At 36.1% G+C, this 16,526-nt stretch overlaps 1 protein-coding gene across 1 annotated transcript in view; it reads left to right on the top strand.

Moving 5' to 3' along the window:
* The window catches only part of CACNA2D1 (calcium voltage-gated channel auxiliary subunit alpha2delta 1), a 366,545-nt gene that overhangs the window by 345,260 nt on the left and 4,759 nt on the right, over positions 1 to 16,526 (top strand). Inside the window, exons 31-37 of the mRNA XM_066550936.1 lie at positions 266 to 337; positions 785 to 937; positions 1,039 to 1,091; positions 4,009 to 4,064; positions 4,224 to 4,353; positions 5,691 to 5,803; positions 8,771 to 8,853. Coding sequence (XP_066407033.1) covers positions 266 to 337; positions 785 to 937; positions 1,039 to 1,091; positions 4,009 to 4,064; positions 4,224 to 4,353; positions 5,691 to 5,803; positions 8,771 to 8,853 — 660 coding nt within the window. The remainder of the gene's footprint in view (positions 1 to 265; positions 338 to 784; positions 938 to 1,038; positions 1,092 to 4,008; positions 4,065 to 4,223; positions 4,354 to 5,690; positions 5,804 to 8,770; positions 8,854 to 16,526) is intronic.

The raw sequence follows: 16,526 nt of genomic DNA, 5'->3' as shown, positions 1-16,526 counted from the left end.
ATATAGCACTCTTGGAACTAACAAAGTATTGAGCAAATAAGAATTTGCAAAACAACTTTTATGAAATTAAGCCACAAATAAGCCTTTGATCTGTTCAAACTTTTATTATACTGATAATGCTAATTATTATAACTTAAAATTGGCCCTTGGCTATTGGTTTGTGATTTGAAGATACTCTGATGTCTTGGAAAAAAAAAAGTAGCTTCTTACAGAGAGTTCTATTGACAAATCTTTCCTGTAAACATATTTCACTTTCTTATAATAGCATGTGGACTGTGTTATCCTTGATGATGGTGGATTTCTTTTGATGTCCAATCGAGATGAATATACACAACAGGTATGTATATTCTTTAAGACCTGAACATGAAAACCAGTAGGAAAAAGTTCAAAGAGAGAAAAAAAAAAGTATTTTACTCTCAACTTACTCTAAACATTTTAAAGATTTCTGAATCATAAAAATATTGCTGGATCAGAAGTTCCAGGGGGGTTATTAGTGTTTTTTACAGTTTTCTTTATAGATGAAGACACCAAACTTGGTACCAAGTTTCATTCTTTGTGCTTTGCCATTGGGCTTGTAGGCTGCCAATGGACTTAAGATGGTGAGGACAAGTAATATGTTATCCATACACCTTCTTTCTCATATTCTTCTTGCTCTTCCGCAGGCAAGGTCTCATTGATACTACATCTTACAGTTACTAACTGAAGAATTTAGAACTGTGCACTTTGTTACGAGAAAAATATTTGGAAATGTTTTACCTTATCTCTCTGTATTGCCCCCCATCAGATTGGAAGATTCTTTGGTGAAATTGATCCTGGCCTGATGAGAAACCTGATTAACATTTCCCTGTATGCCTTTAATAAGTCTTATGACTATCAGTCAGTCTGTGATCCTGAAGAAGAACCAAAGCAAGGAGCTGGACTTCGTTCTGCTTATGTGGTCAGTAGTCCCATGCGCAGTGGCTGACATCCATTGAAAGTCTACACTTGTTTACTTAAATAAAATAACCTCTTTTATTTGCCTTTTTTTTTTTTTCCCAGCCTACAATAACAGATATTTTGCAGCTTGGGTGGTGGGCTTCAGCAGCAGCCTGGTAAGTATGAGTGTGCAGGAAATCTCTGTATCCAAACTCTAATTATTCATTGGGTTGAAACTTTATTTGACTTGGATTTTTTTCCTCCATAAAAGTTCTCTGGACCCTTTGTTTCTGCAGTTTCTCATAATGAAAATTCTTAGCTATGTCTCAAACATGACTGTTTTGTCAACAGTTCAATTAAAAACTGCTCTTGACAGGTTTTGTGATTGTGTGTTCTGACTACAAAATCAGCTTCAGGAAGCAGAATTTGGATTAATGGTCTCAGTGTGATGGGCAGTTGTGAAGTCTAAATTCTCATGTTTTGAATTATTGACCACATGGTTCCCTATTTCAGAATATAATCTCTGCCTTTTTCTAGCAAGAAGTCCTAAGAACATCAATGTTTGCTTTTCAGTGAATCATTTTACAAAAAACATGAATCATAGAATCATTTGGGCTAGAAGGGATATTTAAAGGTCATCCAGTCCACTTCCCCTACAGTGAGCAGGCACATCTTCAACTACATAAAGTTGCTCAGAGCCCCATCCCTGACCTGACCGTGAATGTTCCCAGGAATGAGACATCTCCATCTCTATGTGCCACCTGTGCCAGTGTTTCACCATCCTCATTGTAAAAAATATCCTCCTTGCATCTAGTCTGCATCTTCCTTCTTTTAGTTTAAAACCATCACCCCTTGTTCTACTGGAAGATGTTTGGCTATAGTTTGTCTTCATCTTTCTTAAAATCCCCTTTAAGCACTGAAAGGCCACAAAGAAGGCTCTCCTGGGAGCCTCCTTTTATTCAGAGTGAACCCCAACCCTCTCAGCCTTTCCTTATGGCAAAGGTATCCCATTCCTCTGATCATTTCTGTGGCCTTCATCTGCAGCCGCTTACAGGCCCATGTTTTTCTCTGCTGAGGACTGCAGAGCTGACACAGTGCTCAGGTGGGGTATTTTACCTTTTTCAGAGCCATGTTGATTGACACTCATATCAGCTACTTCCCTCAGCACCTTCCTTATGAGGATAAGTAATTGGCATGGATGTGGTGCTTTTGCTGTGGTGTGAATTGCACCCTTGGAGACTGGTCCTTTTTCTAAAGATTCATGATACTTTTTTTTTCCTAATAGTAATTACCAAACTGGAATAAATTACCTCCTTTACAAAGCTAAGAGTTAAAATATGTAGCAGCTGAAAAACTGTATAATAATTTTTTCACAGAAGCACTATGAAGACAGTATATTGGTTTTTATTGTTGGTTACATTTAGTAAACAGGAAGAGAAATAGTCTTGGTCTTCTTGGACAACAGCAAGCTTCAAAAATTGAAGGTGGGCAATAATCCAGAAGAGAAATTTGAGTTCTTTTCAAACAGAGAAACTTCAGTTTATCAGTGTTCAAATCAGACTCAGCGGTCTGGTCTTAATTTAGACCTGAGGTTTATTCTGTGTGATGTTTAACTTGAAAGCACAACATTAAAGTACTTTACTATGGCCATGTTTTTAATGGAATCTAGGTCAGAAGCAGGCAGAGAAGGCCATTAAGCAAGCAAAGCGAAAAGAGATGACGAAAAAATGGATTCAGTGAGGCACCTGGCAAAAGCAAGTACAGGGAAATAAGAGAAACCAGGTTATTAAAGAAAGCTATAGTGTTTCAGGCAAGAAATGTGGGATAAAGGTGTGAGCTATCATTTTCAAAATTTATATGGGATACATCAGCATTTGGTTAAGAGAGTGCATGTCATTTCTCCTTCATGCTCCTTTAAGTCAGGAGATTTAGGAATTTTCCCAGGCTGCCTTTTTTGTTCAGTTCCCTGTAAATTCTGAGGTAAGCCATTACAAAGGATTAGTATTTTCTGTCAGCAAATTGCATCACTATTGAATAGAATCAGGTCTCTTCTGATCCATAACTGCTCTGTGCTGTCCCTCTGATGGTTCAAAGCACAGAGTCGTGGATGTGAATCCAGAACTCCTTCGGGGAGTGCCTCTGCGGGGAAGGTGCCAGGCATGTTCAGCTTCTTTACACAGGAATCACCCTAGAAAAGGAGAAAAAAACTTTTAGGTTGAATGAAGTCATACAGTCCCTTCTCTCTGCAGGACAAGTGTTAGAACAGAATGAGATGAGATTGGGTCACATTTGTGGGTAGAAGCAAGCCTAAAACTTGACAACTGGAAAATACAATTTAGGAAGGTTAAGGAGAAGCAGGGAGTCAGAGAATATACCTGTTGCACTTCCTGTTTTGACAGGCTGGTGGAGGAGAAAGGGCCTGTGTGTGTGGCAAGCTGGTACCTATTTTAGGCAAATAAAATTGGAAAAAGTGCCATCATCAATGAAGGAAAAAAATCAATAAATGGAGCTGTTTAAGCCTAAGTATTTCGGCACCATACATAGAAAGAAAATGTAGTCCATAGATCAAGAGTGAGAATAGAGATGATTTTTAAAGTCACTGTTACAGTACAGCTGTTACAGTAATTCTTTTTAAAATATACCATTCCAGTGTTAACCTCCTTCTCAGAAATTTAATGAACCTTAATCAGTGTAAAGTGTCTAATTCAGGAGCATGTTTCCCGAGTGTGTTAGAAAGGAGTTCCAGTTGGTTTAAGTTGCAGAGAAACACCAACATGCCTCTCCCACCTCCAACAGAGGTGTAAAAGGGGGGCAGGGATGGTGTGATAACATTTCCATTATGTGACTTGTGGGCACACATTACAGTAAATCTGAACAGTAGAATAAAAGATTAGTGTGAAAAACCTGTGAAAATGTGGGAAAAGAAAACCAGAGTCATGCAGGAAGGTTTAAGGAAATACAGCTTTGATAACTGGCAAAAGCATAAAAAAATTATTGTTAATAACCTATATTTGAGTAGTTTTTAAGTATCCATTAAAGCAAAAAGAAGAGAAAGAGCCTTTGAAAATAAATCTGTTGTCTTTCTGTGTTCAGGTCTATCTTACAGCAGCTGTTTTTGAGCTTGACTTTTCCACGGTTCCTTGAAGCAGGTAAGTCAAAAGACTGTTAGAGTCAACTTTGAGTGAAGTAGGAGGTAAGAATCTGGGCTAGGGGACATATTTGGGTCTCCTCATTATGTCTGTGACTTAAAAATGTCATTTCTTTGTTTGTTTGTTTATTTATTTATTTATTTATTTATTTAATACCAGCTGATATGGAAGATGATGATTTCGGCGCTGCCCTGCCTAAAACAAGCTGTATCACTGAGCAAACTCAATATTTCTTTGAAAACAATGATAAATCCTTTATTGGGATTGTAGACTGTATAAACTGCTCCAGGTAAAATTTCTTCAATATAAGTAATTACTTTGGGATTTTATTTATTTTGCAAAATATAGGGAAACTATTGTAAGAAGAAAAATATATTTTGGATAAACTTCACCAAACTCATATAAGCAGGACAGAGAAGAATAGAGGCAGGCAAATTGCATTCTCTTTTTGTTTGTTTAGAATTAATTTTAATTTTAATCATTAAAGAATTGTAGACATGCTTTAGTCGGTTTTTGTTTTATAGTCTGTGCTCCATGAAAATTGTATTTTTATCTCTGTCCCAATTTGTTTTCTTTTAATTTATTATGTCAACTTAAAAGCATTCTACAGTATCCCAAGGGATATGATCTTCTTGAATCTGGTTATGTATCAGAATTTTTGACAGTCAGGAAGATTATACAATTTATCCTTTAATTTATCTTCTAGTTGATAGTGCTTATGATTTAAGAGCCATGATTCTTTAATAAAACAAACGAAGGTATTATTTTTTTTATTAAAATAATTACTCTTCAGACACCATAAGGAGGCCTATTGAAGATGATATTTAATAATAAGTGAAAAAAATTTATAATTCAGAAAAATACCATCTCAGGCCTAGATTTCTGTTTCATACAAGAGCCTGCTGGTGTGTCGCATAAATTTTGAGCTTCTGAAAGCATCTTAGAAATTAGAATTAATAGCCAGATTTCAAACAAAAAAAGACAGGATTTCAAACTAGGAAAGAGAGAGAGAGCTTTGGAGAATGGTCAAAACACACAGATTTTTTTTCAACTTCTGTACTTCCTCCTCCATGTTGATAGTATGCCTTGGGTTTATTTATAAACTGAAAACAACCCTAGTATCATCTTAAATACCTTTTGCAGAATTATACGGACATAAAAATACAACAAATTCACATCCAATACATGGCATGCATACTCCATGCTTCTCTTTTGACCTTCTTACAGACAGGTTTATGTTTTGGGGTTTTGTTTGTTTGGTTTTGTGGTTGGGTTTGGTTTTATTTTTTGTGTTAATTGATGCTGAACTGATGTTATTTCTCAGTACAGCTACTGTGGTACAGAGTTAGTACAGAGCTAACTATTAACCCAATTAAAGTGATTTTATGATTTTTTCCATTTTTTCCACTAAGAAGTCTAGTTGAAAAAGGGTATGATGGAAATGTCAAAAAGATTACAAAATTTATTATAAATCTTTCTTACTGTTTGTTAATAAAAAAAGATAAACAGTAGCAAGCAGACTAAATCTTTGAAGCTGGATTATTTTATTCCAATACTGTGTGTCCTTCTCAAATATGATTTTCCTTACTCCATTTGAACATAGGTTTTTGTTGACTTTTTTCCCAGACTTTATCATGCAGAGAAGATTTCAAACACCAATCTAGTGTTCATTATTAGTGACAGCCAACTGCTGTGCCGTTCCTGTGACCCAAAGCCACTGATGCAAGCGGAGAAGCCGGGTATCCTTTAAAAACCATGTTATTTAGTAGTGTGGATTGATTTTTGGCTATGGGATACTGGAATCTCTTTGGGGAGAAATGAACCACTTATCTATGTTATTATCATGGTTGCCACTGGAATACTTGAAGCAGCAGGTATTTGTGGGTGATATCACAAATCATGTGAAGCAGCAGTCATTGAGGTAGAGAGCAAAGCTGTTATTTGTGAGAATTTAGACAGAAACGGGCTCACAGGAATTTAATGAAGTTTCAAAAAAGCAGATACAAAATCTTGGGCCCAGGACAGATTAATTGCCCAGCTGGACAGGCTAGGGACAGAGAGACAGAAAGATGTGCAGAAAAGAGCTGGAGGTTCGTGGTGGCCAAGAAGTTGACAGTGAGTTGGCACTGTGCCTCACAGAGAAGGGGGCTGGTCACATCCCAGGCTATGACTGTGGTCAGCAGACTGGGAGAACTGATCCATCCCAACTCTTGAGCACTGGTGAGACCACATCTGGAGTTCTGTGTGCTTCCCAGGACCACACTGCCATACAGGAGGGAATCTAAGGTAGAGCCACCAAGGATGTTGGCATCTGAGAGCACAAGCAGGGAAAGTCTGAGTGTCCTGGGTTTGTTCAACATTTAGAAAAGGCAAGGGTATGTCTGTCTAGAGAAATAACAAAAAAAAAAAAAAAAAAGCCAGGATAGGAGTGTTTGGTCATGAAAAGTTGAGATGCTGCATGTTGGTTGGTTGATGAAGGCACTTTAGTGTGTGCCAGTGTCAAAGGCGAGCTTACTTCCAGTGGTAACTGCATCAGCCATCAAAGGCTAGAGTTCATCCAGCTGTACAGAATTTCTTCAGAGCTGGCTGGAGACATAGGTGGCTTACATGCTAGGCAGAGTTCTTGCAGCACAAGCATTGAAGTTAAAAGCATGTGAAGGACTGTTTTAATTTACAACCACCTTTATGCCAATCTCTCCGCTTTAGCTGTTCATTGCAGTAGATAACTGTAGGTGATGGTGATGGAAATACATAAAACCAATTCTAGGTCAGGAGAAATTCACCTTAGCCATTCTTTTCTATGTAGGCTTGAGGACAGCATGCCGGACGTGGTAAATCAAACCATAATTTGGATTACTGTGACAGAACAAGGAAAACAATTAGTAATACCTCTGTCCACGTCAGGAAGTTAGTTGAGACAGCCTCTCCCACTCCTGAAAGAAAAACAGATGGTGGTACAGATGACTGTGTTTCTTTGGCACAATCAATGCATTCATTGCCACATTAATAAAGCTGGAATTCCATCTACACTTGGGCTGAAAAGGAAGTTACATTGGGGTGTCATCGCAGAGCTATGTAAACTTAGCCTAATATTCTAATTGGCTTCAGTCCATGACAGTTTGATCAACTGTTTCCACTGTCTGAATTTATGGACAGCACTCACTATAGAAAATCAAGCATGATGAATGGGAAGGGGCACATGACTTGCATTTCCCTGTGGAGCCCAAAACTACTAGAAAGAAGTAAATTACCTAAAATGGCAGTCAGACCAGCTGGGGGGGCTTATATTGACTAAAGGAACTGTTTTATTTTTGTTCAACTATGCAGTACTAAGCTATTCAACTCTTTTCTGTAACTAAGGTACATAGTGAAATGCAGATGTAGCATAACATCACCCAAGCAGACAAAATGACCTTTGGGTGCTATTTAGATGATTATTATTACACTTTGCTTCCTTTTGGCTGGTGCAGCTTTGCTTATGCAGCCTCTTGGAACATTTTTATGTTTCAACTTTCCTTTCAGTTGAGCCACAGCTGAAGAAAAGGGGAGATGAATCTGATAATGTCTAAATGAAGGCAGATGCAGACTACAGAAATAAATTCCCATCATCTTGCCTTCTCTTTGCTTTGGCCTCTCCACTTGTTGCACTGAAGCTGCTGTACTACTCCATGGTAGTGCATGAACAGGATTGCTTCAAGTGTGAATTAGAGCTACTGAGATAAGTTCTGGCACTCTATTCTTTTAATAGATTTAATATGTGTCTTACCTCAAGTGGAACAAATAAAAAAGCTTAGCATACTGAATGGTAATATAAGCAGGCCTCACCAGAAGGCTGTTTTGCAGTTTGCCATATCCATGCCTTTCAAGTCTGCTGCAATGACTTGTGCCCCTCATTAGCCAGTGGCACATGTGAAGTACAGTGTGAAGAACACTTTACACCAGCAATTACAGATTTCAGAGATGTGAGCTAAAGCAGTACCTCATATATTCAGTTAGCTAATTAATAGCATGTCACTGCTCCCCTTCTCTCCTGCTGTTCTGCTGGTAGTATGGACAGCATTTTCTCTGTCTGCCTTCATCACTGAAATGCTAATGGGATCTCAGTAGTTCTCCTGTCATTTACTACAAAGCCTACAGTGGCACAGTCTTTTCTATGATATTTGAGGTAATATAAGTGTACCCATTATAGAACCAGTAGTTTTTATAGGCTTTCACTGCTATGTTCAACCTGTACATGACATTACTTTTCCAAAAAAGTTTCGTTGCTTTTACTGTGTATCTTCATTATGACAGAGTAACTCAGTGGTAACATAAACTATAACTAATCAGCACCATTCAAAGTTTACTGTTTTATGAAATATTTTCTGAAATATTTATGCAATGATAAAAAAGAAATACAGAAAATGTTAAAAGAACTAAGCTTTTATTTTATTTCTGTTTACGGTTCTGAAAATGTTCTAAAAAGTTCTGCAGGAGGTTTATTTTCTTCTATTAGAGCAGTATAAAAAAAGGTATTTCATTTTGATTTATCTAAATGATTGGGTTGGGTTTCTTGAATTTAAACAAGGAACTGTGAATGTTGATGTTTATTTCAGCACTATCTGAATTAGTGTAAATCTCTCCTGCCATAAAAATAAAACCAGAATTTTGATCATGCTCATGTACAATGCATGAAAAAGAGTGACACTCCTTAACAAGAGAAACAGATGAAGGGCCAAATCCATGTGAAATGGTCAAACAACCGAGATACAGAAAGGGTCCCGAAATCTGTTTTGATGAAGCCAAACAGGTAAAATTGAAGTTGTAAGGTTTTAAGACTACCTTTAAAAACAATTGTAGAGCAGCTTTAGACAATCAGTGAAAAATATGTTTAAATGTACCTTGGTGCCTGGTAACCTTTTTATCACTAAACATACTGTTCACTCTAGACCATAGCCACTTTATTTCAATTAACATAAACTTAACAGCTGCTTTCTTATCTGCCTGTCCTATAACCATTGCACTTTCACACATGATTCCCACTAAAGTATCATCAGTGAGTGTAAAATTGTTGGTCTCTGTATGGTGCTGTGAAATGCAGTTCTTCAATGGCTTGTACAAGTAAGCAATAATCTTGGCTAAGAAGTAGTATTTTTATAATAATGTTTCCAAATATCATTTAAAGTATTGTTAAATTATTTAAATTTTATATATGGTTTATGACATTGTTTCTTATTCTGCAAATTGTACTGCCTTTAGGGTCATGTTCTTAGAAGGTTTAAAAGTGCATTGCTTTACTGAAATCACCAAAACTGTTTGGTACTTCTGTGTTGAATGCATTAGTTTTGAAAGAGAAAAGTTATAACTATGCCACATATCTAAACTATTTTTAATATTATTTCTATGTTACCTTTCAAAGATACAAAAGAGATTATGCTGAATTTAAGTTGTTCACAATAAATCTCAAGACAAATAGTACTGAACAAGGAAGTGCCTGGCATTAGTTACAATAAAAAATTTATAGATGCATTTTCAATGCCTCATGCAATTCTGCAATTTCTGCAGTGGAAAGTTTGTCCCAAACCAATGTACTTAATTGTTTATAACTGCTGTATACCAAATTTTTTTCCAGTATGTTCTCTGCTTTTCTTGTAATGAGGCACAATTACTGACATGTCAGTAGTATTTAAAAAGTTTTGAGAATTGGTATTCAATGCATTTTTCTGGTAACCGAATTTTATTTTAAAGAGGAAGTCTTCTTACTGGCCAACAACGATTAAATAAAGTTGAAAACCCATCCAAAAGCTATCCAGCCATAGTAAATATTCCAAACAATCCTGATATGATTGTGTGTGAAAGTACAACTCTTGCTCACTAGCTTGATGTGCTGATCAGTGTGTAAGTCATGTGTTTTGTAACAGTGGATTGTTTTGATTAAGTTTATTTGCAAAATTTGCTGTGAATCTCTTGCTCTTGGGTGGATGCTTTCACATTAACTCTGCTAACTGCCAGCAATCTGCATGATATCTCATCTTGTATGTTTTTTTTTCTGTGTTTTCTTTCCTTTCCTCTACTTGCTACTTTGCCCGTTATTAATAGGATCAGCCTATATGCACAACGAGTCGTGCCTCTGCCATGATGTCCGCTCCTATCTTCATTTTTCTGCAAGTTTTCATGTGGTGTGGATGGTCAGTTACTTTCTCTAATTTTTGTTTTGTTCTTGGCTTAAAAAATTAGCAGACTTTTTTACTTACTGAGCATACAAAAGAAAACAGAATGAAGCAAGTCCCAAAAGCAACAATCTGGAGTAAATTACTGTCGCAATATTAAGGGAAATTAAATATGAAAAAAACCTGTCTGGAGCCTTATAAATCACAATTACTGAACATGAGGGCCTCTCCCATAGAACATACAAAGACAAGGGAACCTGTTGGATTTATATGGTTGGCTCTTTGAGATTGCACACATACCAACTGAATCCGCATCCTTCACTTCTAAGAATTTTTTCCTTGTCCTTGTTAAAATGAACAGAAGAAGAAAGTTTTTCCATAGATAAAAATAGGTACAAAGCAAATAGAAGAGACAGCATACCTGTGAAAGTAAAGCTTTACTTAGGGGTGGCAAGGATGAGTGTTATGTGTGTGTGTTGTTATTGAGAAGAGTAAGGAGTTTTCACTGCATTCAAATGAACACAACAGTAAATAATTGAAGATAATGGTGTGAATCAATTTGATTAAACTAGGAATTCAGTAAAATAATATTTTTTTGCTTATTAGTTTTTGGCATCCTAAATATATTAATTGCCTGATTACAGCAGAAGGGGAGATTTTGCTTCTAATTAACTACATAAGTAAGTTCCTGTACATTGACCAAGTGGAGACTCTGGGGTTTCCAAGTAAAGCCTTGGCAATTTGACTGTTCTGCATTTGATGGTGTGGGGCTGCATCATGAGTCACTGTGCCAGTGACATGTCTGCAAGAGAACTGCTGAGCTAAAGAGCAAAACGTGTGTCTGAAGGGGGCTCTGATCAACATTGTTCTGAAAACCACTAGAGGGAGATACTCACATGTCTATCAAAGTAAAGCAAACTGAGGCAGAACTGAAAGCTCACAGGGCATTTTTCAGAGTTAGTGTTATGAAATACTAAAAATTAACTGAAATTTAGAACAGTTATTTTCACAGTAATTTATATTCTCTCTATACTTAAGGGAAGTTTCAATTAATATATCTTGAACTTAAGTGAAAAAAAAAATCTTTAAATTCTGTTTAACAGTTTCTTTTTTTAGTAATTTTGAAGTTTCTTATTCTGTATTTAAATGGCATACTTTATTGCAAACCTAGGAACTTGCACAACCATGGCAAAAGGTTGTAGGGAAAGGTGAAAGGCCATTCTTTAAGCCAGTAGTATTTCACATTAAAATCTAGATTAGCATCTCATGTTCTTGCTCATGCAATTTGCTCTGCACATAGCTTTCTTTAATTAAAAAGCTACTGTCCAATGTACATAAAGCAGCAGAGACTCACCTTGAGCTGAATTCTTTATGCCCAAAATGTGCTTTCTACTGAAGGTGGGAAACACCCAGAATATAATTTTAGCTGATAAGCTTTTGGCAGCAGAAAGTTATAAAGGTAATTTTGTTCATCCATCTTGTTTTTAATAACTTTGTGATTTTGGAAACAAGTTCTCTCTGGGCATTAATCTGTGTAGTTATATTAAAATCACTGAAGCCAACACAGATACAATCCAGCTGATCAGGTTCACTAACCTGACAGGTTTTTCTTTTTCGTAAATTTTCATCAAGGCTAACAAAATAGTTATTATCACTGCCTCAAATGTCTTGCTCTTACTTTGTACATGCACGCTGGTTTTGTTTGCCATGCCTGAGACTAAAGAAAAGAGCCGTACAAGTTTTTAGCCCCCACTGGGAATGTCTTACTTCCATCAGCTTCCAGGTACGTCAGTGGGAGCTTTGAGGGTGATTAGCAGTCCAGGCAACTGGATATATCCCAATGGAATTGCCTGTGTCCCCAGTCTGTGCATGGGGAGCTCTACACTTTTGACAGCTTTGTCTGGTAGCCCAGACAAAGGAGGGTAACCCAAAGTTTGTGAATGACCATGCATTGGAACTAAAAATTACTCTTGAGTAAAAGCAAAGGTGCTACCAGTGTAATATGAAACATTTAAAATACATGCTTATAAAAGGTATGACTGAAGTAATCCATTGGTATCAAAGGCCACATCAGCTCTTTGGGCAGACATTGTTTTATAAGTCAGAGTAGCACAGTGGGTTCTGATGAATTATTATCATTTAAAAACAAAGTTTTAGTACATTAAATAGTTATAGTGCACTTCTAAAGGAGAAACAAGTATGTTTATAGCCTTGGTGTATATGTGTATATAAGTATTTATAGTTCCAAGTGTATTTTTAAAACTTTGGACTGGCAGTGTCTTTGAGGAAATGCTGATATATGGCAATGAGTATGTTGTTTTGATACTTAAAAATGAAGGTATGGTTTTATAAAAGCATTCATTTCCATTCTGAAAGTACTAAATAATTTTCATGGCATGTGATGCTGTAGAACAGCCTTACCTAGACTTGTCCTAGTAAGGCATGACATGAAGAAGATGACGTTTGGGTTTGACAATTCTCTATCTCAAGCGTGCAAGAAAATTTGATGTAATGAATGCAAGAAATTTCTCATACACTTCTGGTGAAATGAAAGTAGCCTACAACAATTCTTTCCAATTTCTTTTACAAGTCTCTCTCTCTTCAAAGAGAATTTATACACAGACATAATTTTGAAGACAACAAAGAGAGGGCATCCCCAGCTGATCTGTTATTCAGGATTTGTGTGATTAATGTCATGGGCTGGAAAATTTCAGTGAAACTGCTTAAAAATAGTTCAGTGTCTAATTGCACTAGAAGAGGTAAAGATAAGATAATGTAAAGAGAAGATAAAACAATGCTGTATATCTTTGTTATAAGATACTTTAGAAGAAATCTCAAAAATAACATTAACATGAAACAGCTGAAAAGTTTTCTTAAAGCTCAAGAAGAGGGGAAGTGTTTTTTAAAAAAGGCATTTTGAAGACCATTCAAAACTGACATTTTTCTCAATCTAGTTTTAAATTGGGGTGGAATCCTGCTTATTTCAAGGGGACTGTTGATTGTTTTAATTCATGTAAATAAACACAATCAGATTTTTTCCTCTTTTTTATTTTATATTTTCACATTTCCTGTAGTTTTGACAACAGTGAGTGCACAGAAGAAAATTACAGTGTGAAATTCTGTGGGGAAAAATTAATTTAGATAGGATTTACTGTACCTTCTTTGCCACGACTATTTTTGTTTTAGCTTAGGACACAAAAGAATTAACTGATTCCAGAGACAATATTTAGAAATTGTTCTTGGCAGAACTGCTGGTTTACCACTGCAAATTGGTCTACAAACCTCAGAAATTTGATGTGGCTTTGATCAATATGAGGTTAAAATCTCACTAAGCTTTAAATATGTGTATAAGCCTTGTATACTTTTGTGTAGTGCAGTTTAATGCTGTCGTTCATGATAAGATGATGCCTGTCTTGCATGAGGCTTCCAAGATATTCTCTACTGCTGTGAATCCTTTAAAAACTTCTCTGTGTAACCTTAGGGAGAAGGGAAAAAAAGATTCTAACATACTTCATTTCAACGCAATAGGAATATTACATTGTACGACTGATGAATGTAAGAGCAGGTGAGAAATTGTGGTGTGGTTTAAAAAAAAACAAAATTCATAAAGCAAATAGAAAAGAACAACAGAATGGAAGGTGTTTTCAAAAAGATGTGGTGGTAGGATTGATTTATCAACATAATTTGCAATATTTCATCTAATCAAGAGGATGTAAGCTGAGTCCTGTATAATTCTATATGTGGAGGCCTATTTGCTATACTGGATACCATTTTTTCTATAAAGGTATTTTCCCTTCATGTTATGCACAATTTTGTTTAAAACCTTCAGTTTACTACTTATATTCTCCAGATGTCTCCTGCCTGTTGGAAATTTTAAATCTCCTGCTTTGCTTTCAACTCTTTCTTCAAAGATGACTCTTCTAAGTAATTTCAGTGATAAGAATAATAAATACCAAGAGGTAACACTGAGTACCATTCACTGAATTCATGTGAGAGGAAACCTTTACTGATAATTCTGTTTTTAATGGTAGTCACTGTGAGGAAGAAGCAACAGGGTTAATTTTAAGTGCTTTAAATAGAAATAAAGCTGCATGACAAGACACAATGCAGATGCAAATAGTGACAGAGCCAAACTAAATAAACCAGGATGTTCAGTGCATCTTGAAATCTTAGCATCCTAGTACAAATCCGGTGCAGCAGAGTTCACTTAGGATTTCTTGTTGACCAGAAACCTTAGAAATTTTGAACTTGTAGAGTGCAATCAACCAAATATAAACCAAACCAAATACCAAACCAAACTAAAACAACAACAATAAAACCAAACAAAACAAAAAGCCTAAGCCAAAACTGTACAACTAAATTATAAAGCTAACACATGAAAGAGCTATATCTGGAAAAAGCTACTGTTAATAAAGAATGGCAACCAACATGAGGTATTTGCTTTAGGACAAAATGTTTTTTTATTTCTTTCTAAGGAAATTGAATGCTATTTTTGGGTGGTTTTTTTTGGGCTTGGGATTGTTGCATTTTTTTGCATCCAAGTTTCTAAAGGAGACTCTTGGTGAATGCTATAAGTCCTGATAATGTACTGAGTCTGCTTTGTCTGCTTTATCTGATTTTCCATATTTTTTCCCAAACTGTTTTGGAAACTTACCATCTTTAAAGAATGCATTGTGTGCAAAATAAATAACATTATAATTCTCACCCATTAAAGCTGGTATAAAGAACTCATTAAAGGTCTTTCCTATGCCCTGCAATTCCTAAATTCTGTCTTTACACCTCTGTTATGAAGAAGTTGCCCTAACATCATATTTGGCTTTGTGCTTTTAATTTAGTCAAAAAATTTCTATTATCATTTCAGTGTATTCTGCAAAGAGGTTACAAAGAACCACTTTATCCCCCCACCCCGTCCATTTCTTGTTTATATCTGATCTGGCATTTTTATGTACTTTCTTGTTTTTGCCCATTTGATTAAACTTGATGTCCTGCATTGCTATTCTTACAAAGCTGGGAAGTTTTGCTTAAGGAAAGCAAAATTTGCTTGAGGAAATTTGCTAATAAATTAAACATTGTTTAATGACTCTTTCTTATTTATCATGATTGTACTTTTTGTAGACACACACATACACCCACCCACCCCAGCCTTGTCTGGGATATATTAAGTATTAATTGCATATGCCACAGTGACGTGTCAGTCTGAACTAGGAGTTTTTCCCTTCCTCTTGGCTTTCCTCTGCTTTCTGTTATATATATATATATATATATTTTAATTTCTGTGCCAGTATCCAGTCTGTTACTGTTCAGATTCAGTTGTCTGTCCTTCCCTGCACATATTGCTCCTGTTCAAGGAGTTTCCCCAGTTGCTAATATACCCAAATTCCTTTCCACCTACATTGTTTTCTTGCCCTTGGAGGCTTGGAATCTTTTGGAAAATGGAAAGTGTCTTTTTATACCACGGTTACAGAATACTGTGAAAACAAGAGAAAGACCAAATATTTTCAACCTTCAGAGCTACCCACGAATCTCAGACTTCTCAGACAAAGTGGAGAGGGGAAAATTTTCCTGGTGTTTTAGGTACTAATCAGAGTTTGTATCAGTCTTGAGAAACAAGGTTTAAGGTGTTACAGGCTCCAGAACAGGTATCAAATGTATTTCAGCCAAACTAATGAATAGGTCCATCATGTGAAAGGTATTAGGCATTATAAGTAAAGAGAGACCAAAGATCAGCAATTAATGGTGGAGAGGAATGAGGAAGAGTGGTGTGATTGCTGTGTGGCATAAGGAATAGTTACTGATGCATGACAGCAGTGCAGCTGAGACAGCTTCAAACTGCATCAAGCATGTACAAGTAGTGCAATAGAAAATTTCCTTGTTGTACTTGAATAGAGCACCAGAGGCAGAGAAAGGATTTTCATTCTCTTTGATCATATCTTCACCTGCAGACCATATTCATTTTATTGTGCAATCATTTGATGAAATGGACATAAACATATTTTTGTGTTTGTTTTCTAAACTTGAAAAGTTATCTGTTCTTCTATCTTTTCCCACAATAAAGTCATACTCAGAATCTTAAGATGAATGCAATTTTAAGCAATATAGGTGGTGTTTACTGGGGCCCCCAGGTATGTTCCATAGCATTTCTTGATGGATGGTGTAAGTATCCCATCTAGTTCATAAGTTTGTGCTGTAAACCTTGAAAGTATTTAATCCTCCCATGTTTATAGTTAAAGTAATAGCGCCACTCTTTGTATCAAAAATCAGAGAAACTTCCAGGGATTATTTTACTGTTATTTTAGCAAAATAACATATATAA

Source organism: Molothrus aeneus, chromosome 5 (assembly GCF_037042795.1).
Source record: "Molothrus aeneus isolate 106 chromosome 5, BPBGC_Maene_1.0, whole genome shotgun sequence".
Taxonomy (NCBI): domain Eukaryota; kingdom Metazoa; phylum Chordata; class Aves; order Passeriformes; family Icteridae; genus Molothrus; species Molothrus aeneus.
The sequence above is the reverse complement of the archived record's forward strand: the minus strand, read 5'-3'. Positions and strand labels throughout refer to the sequence as shown.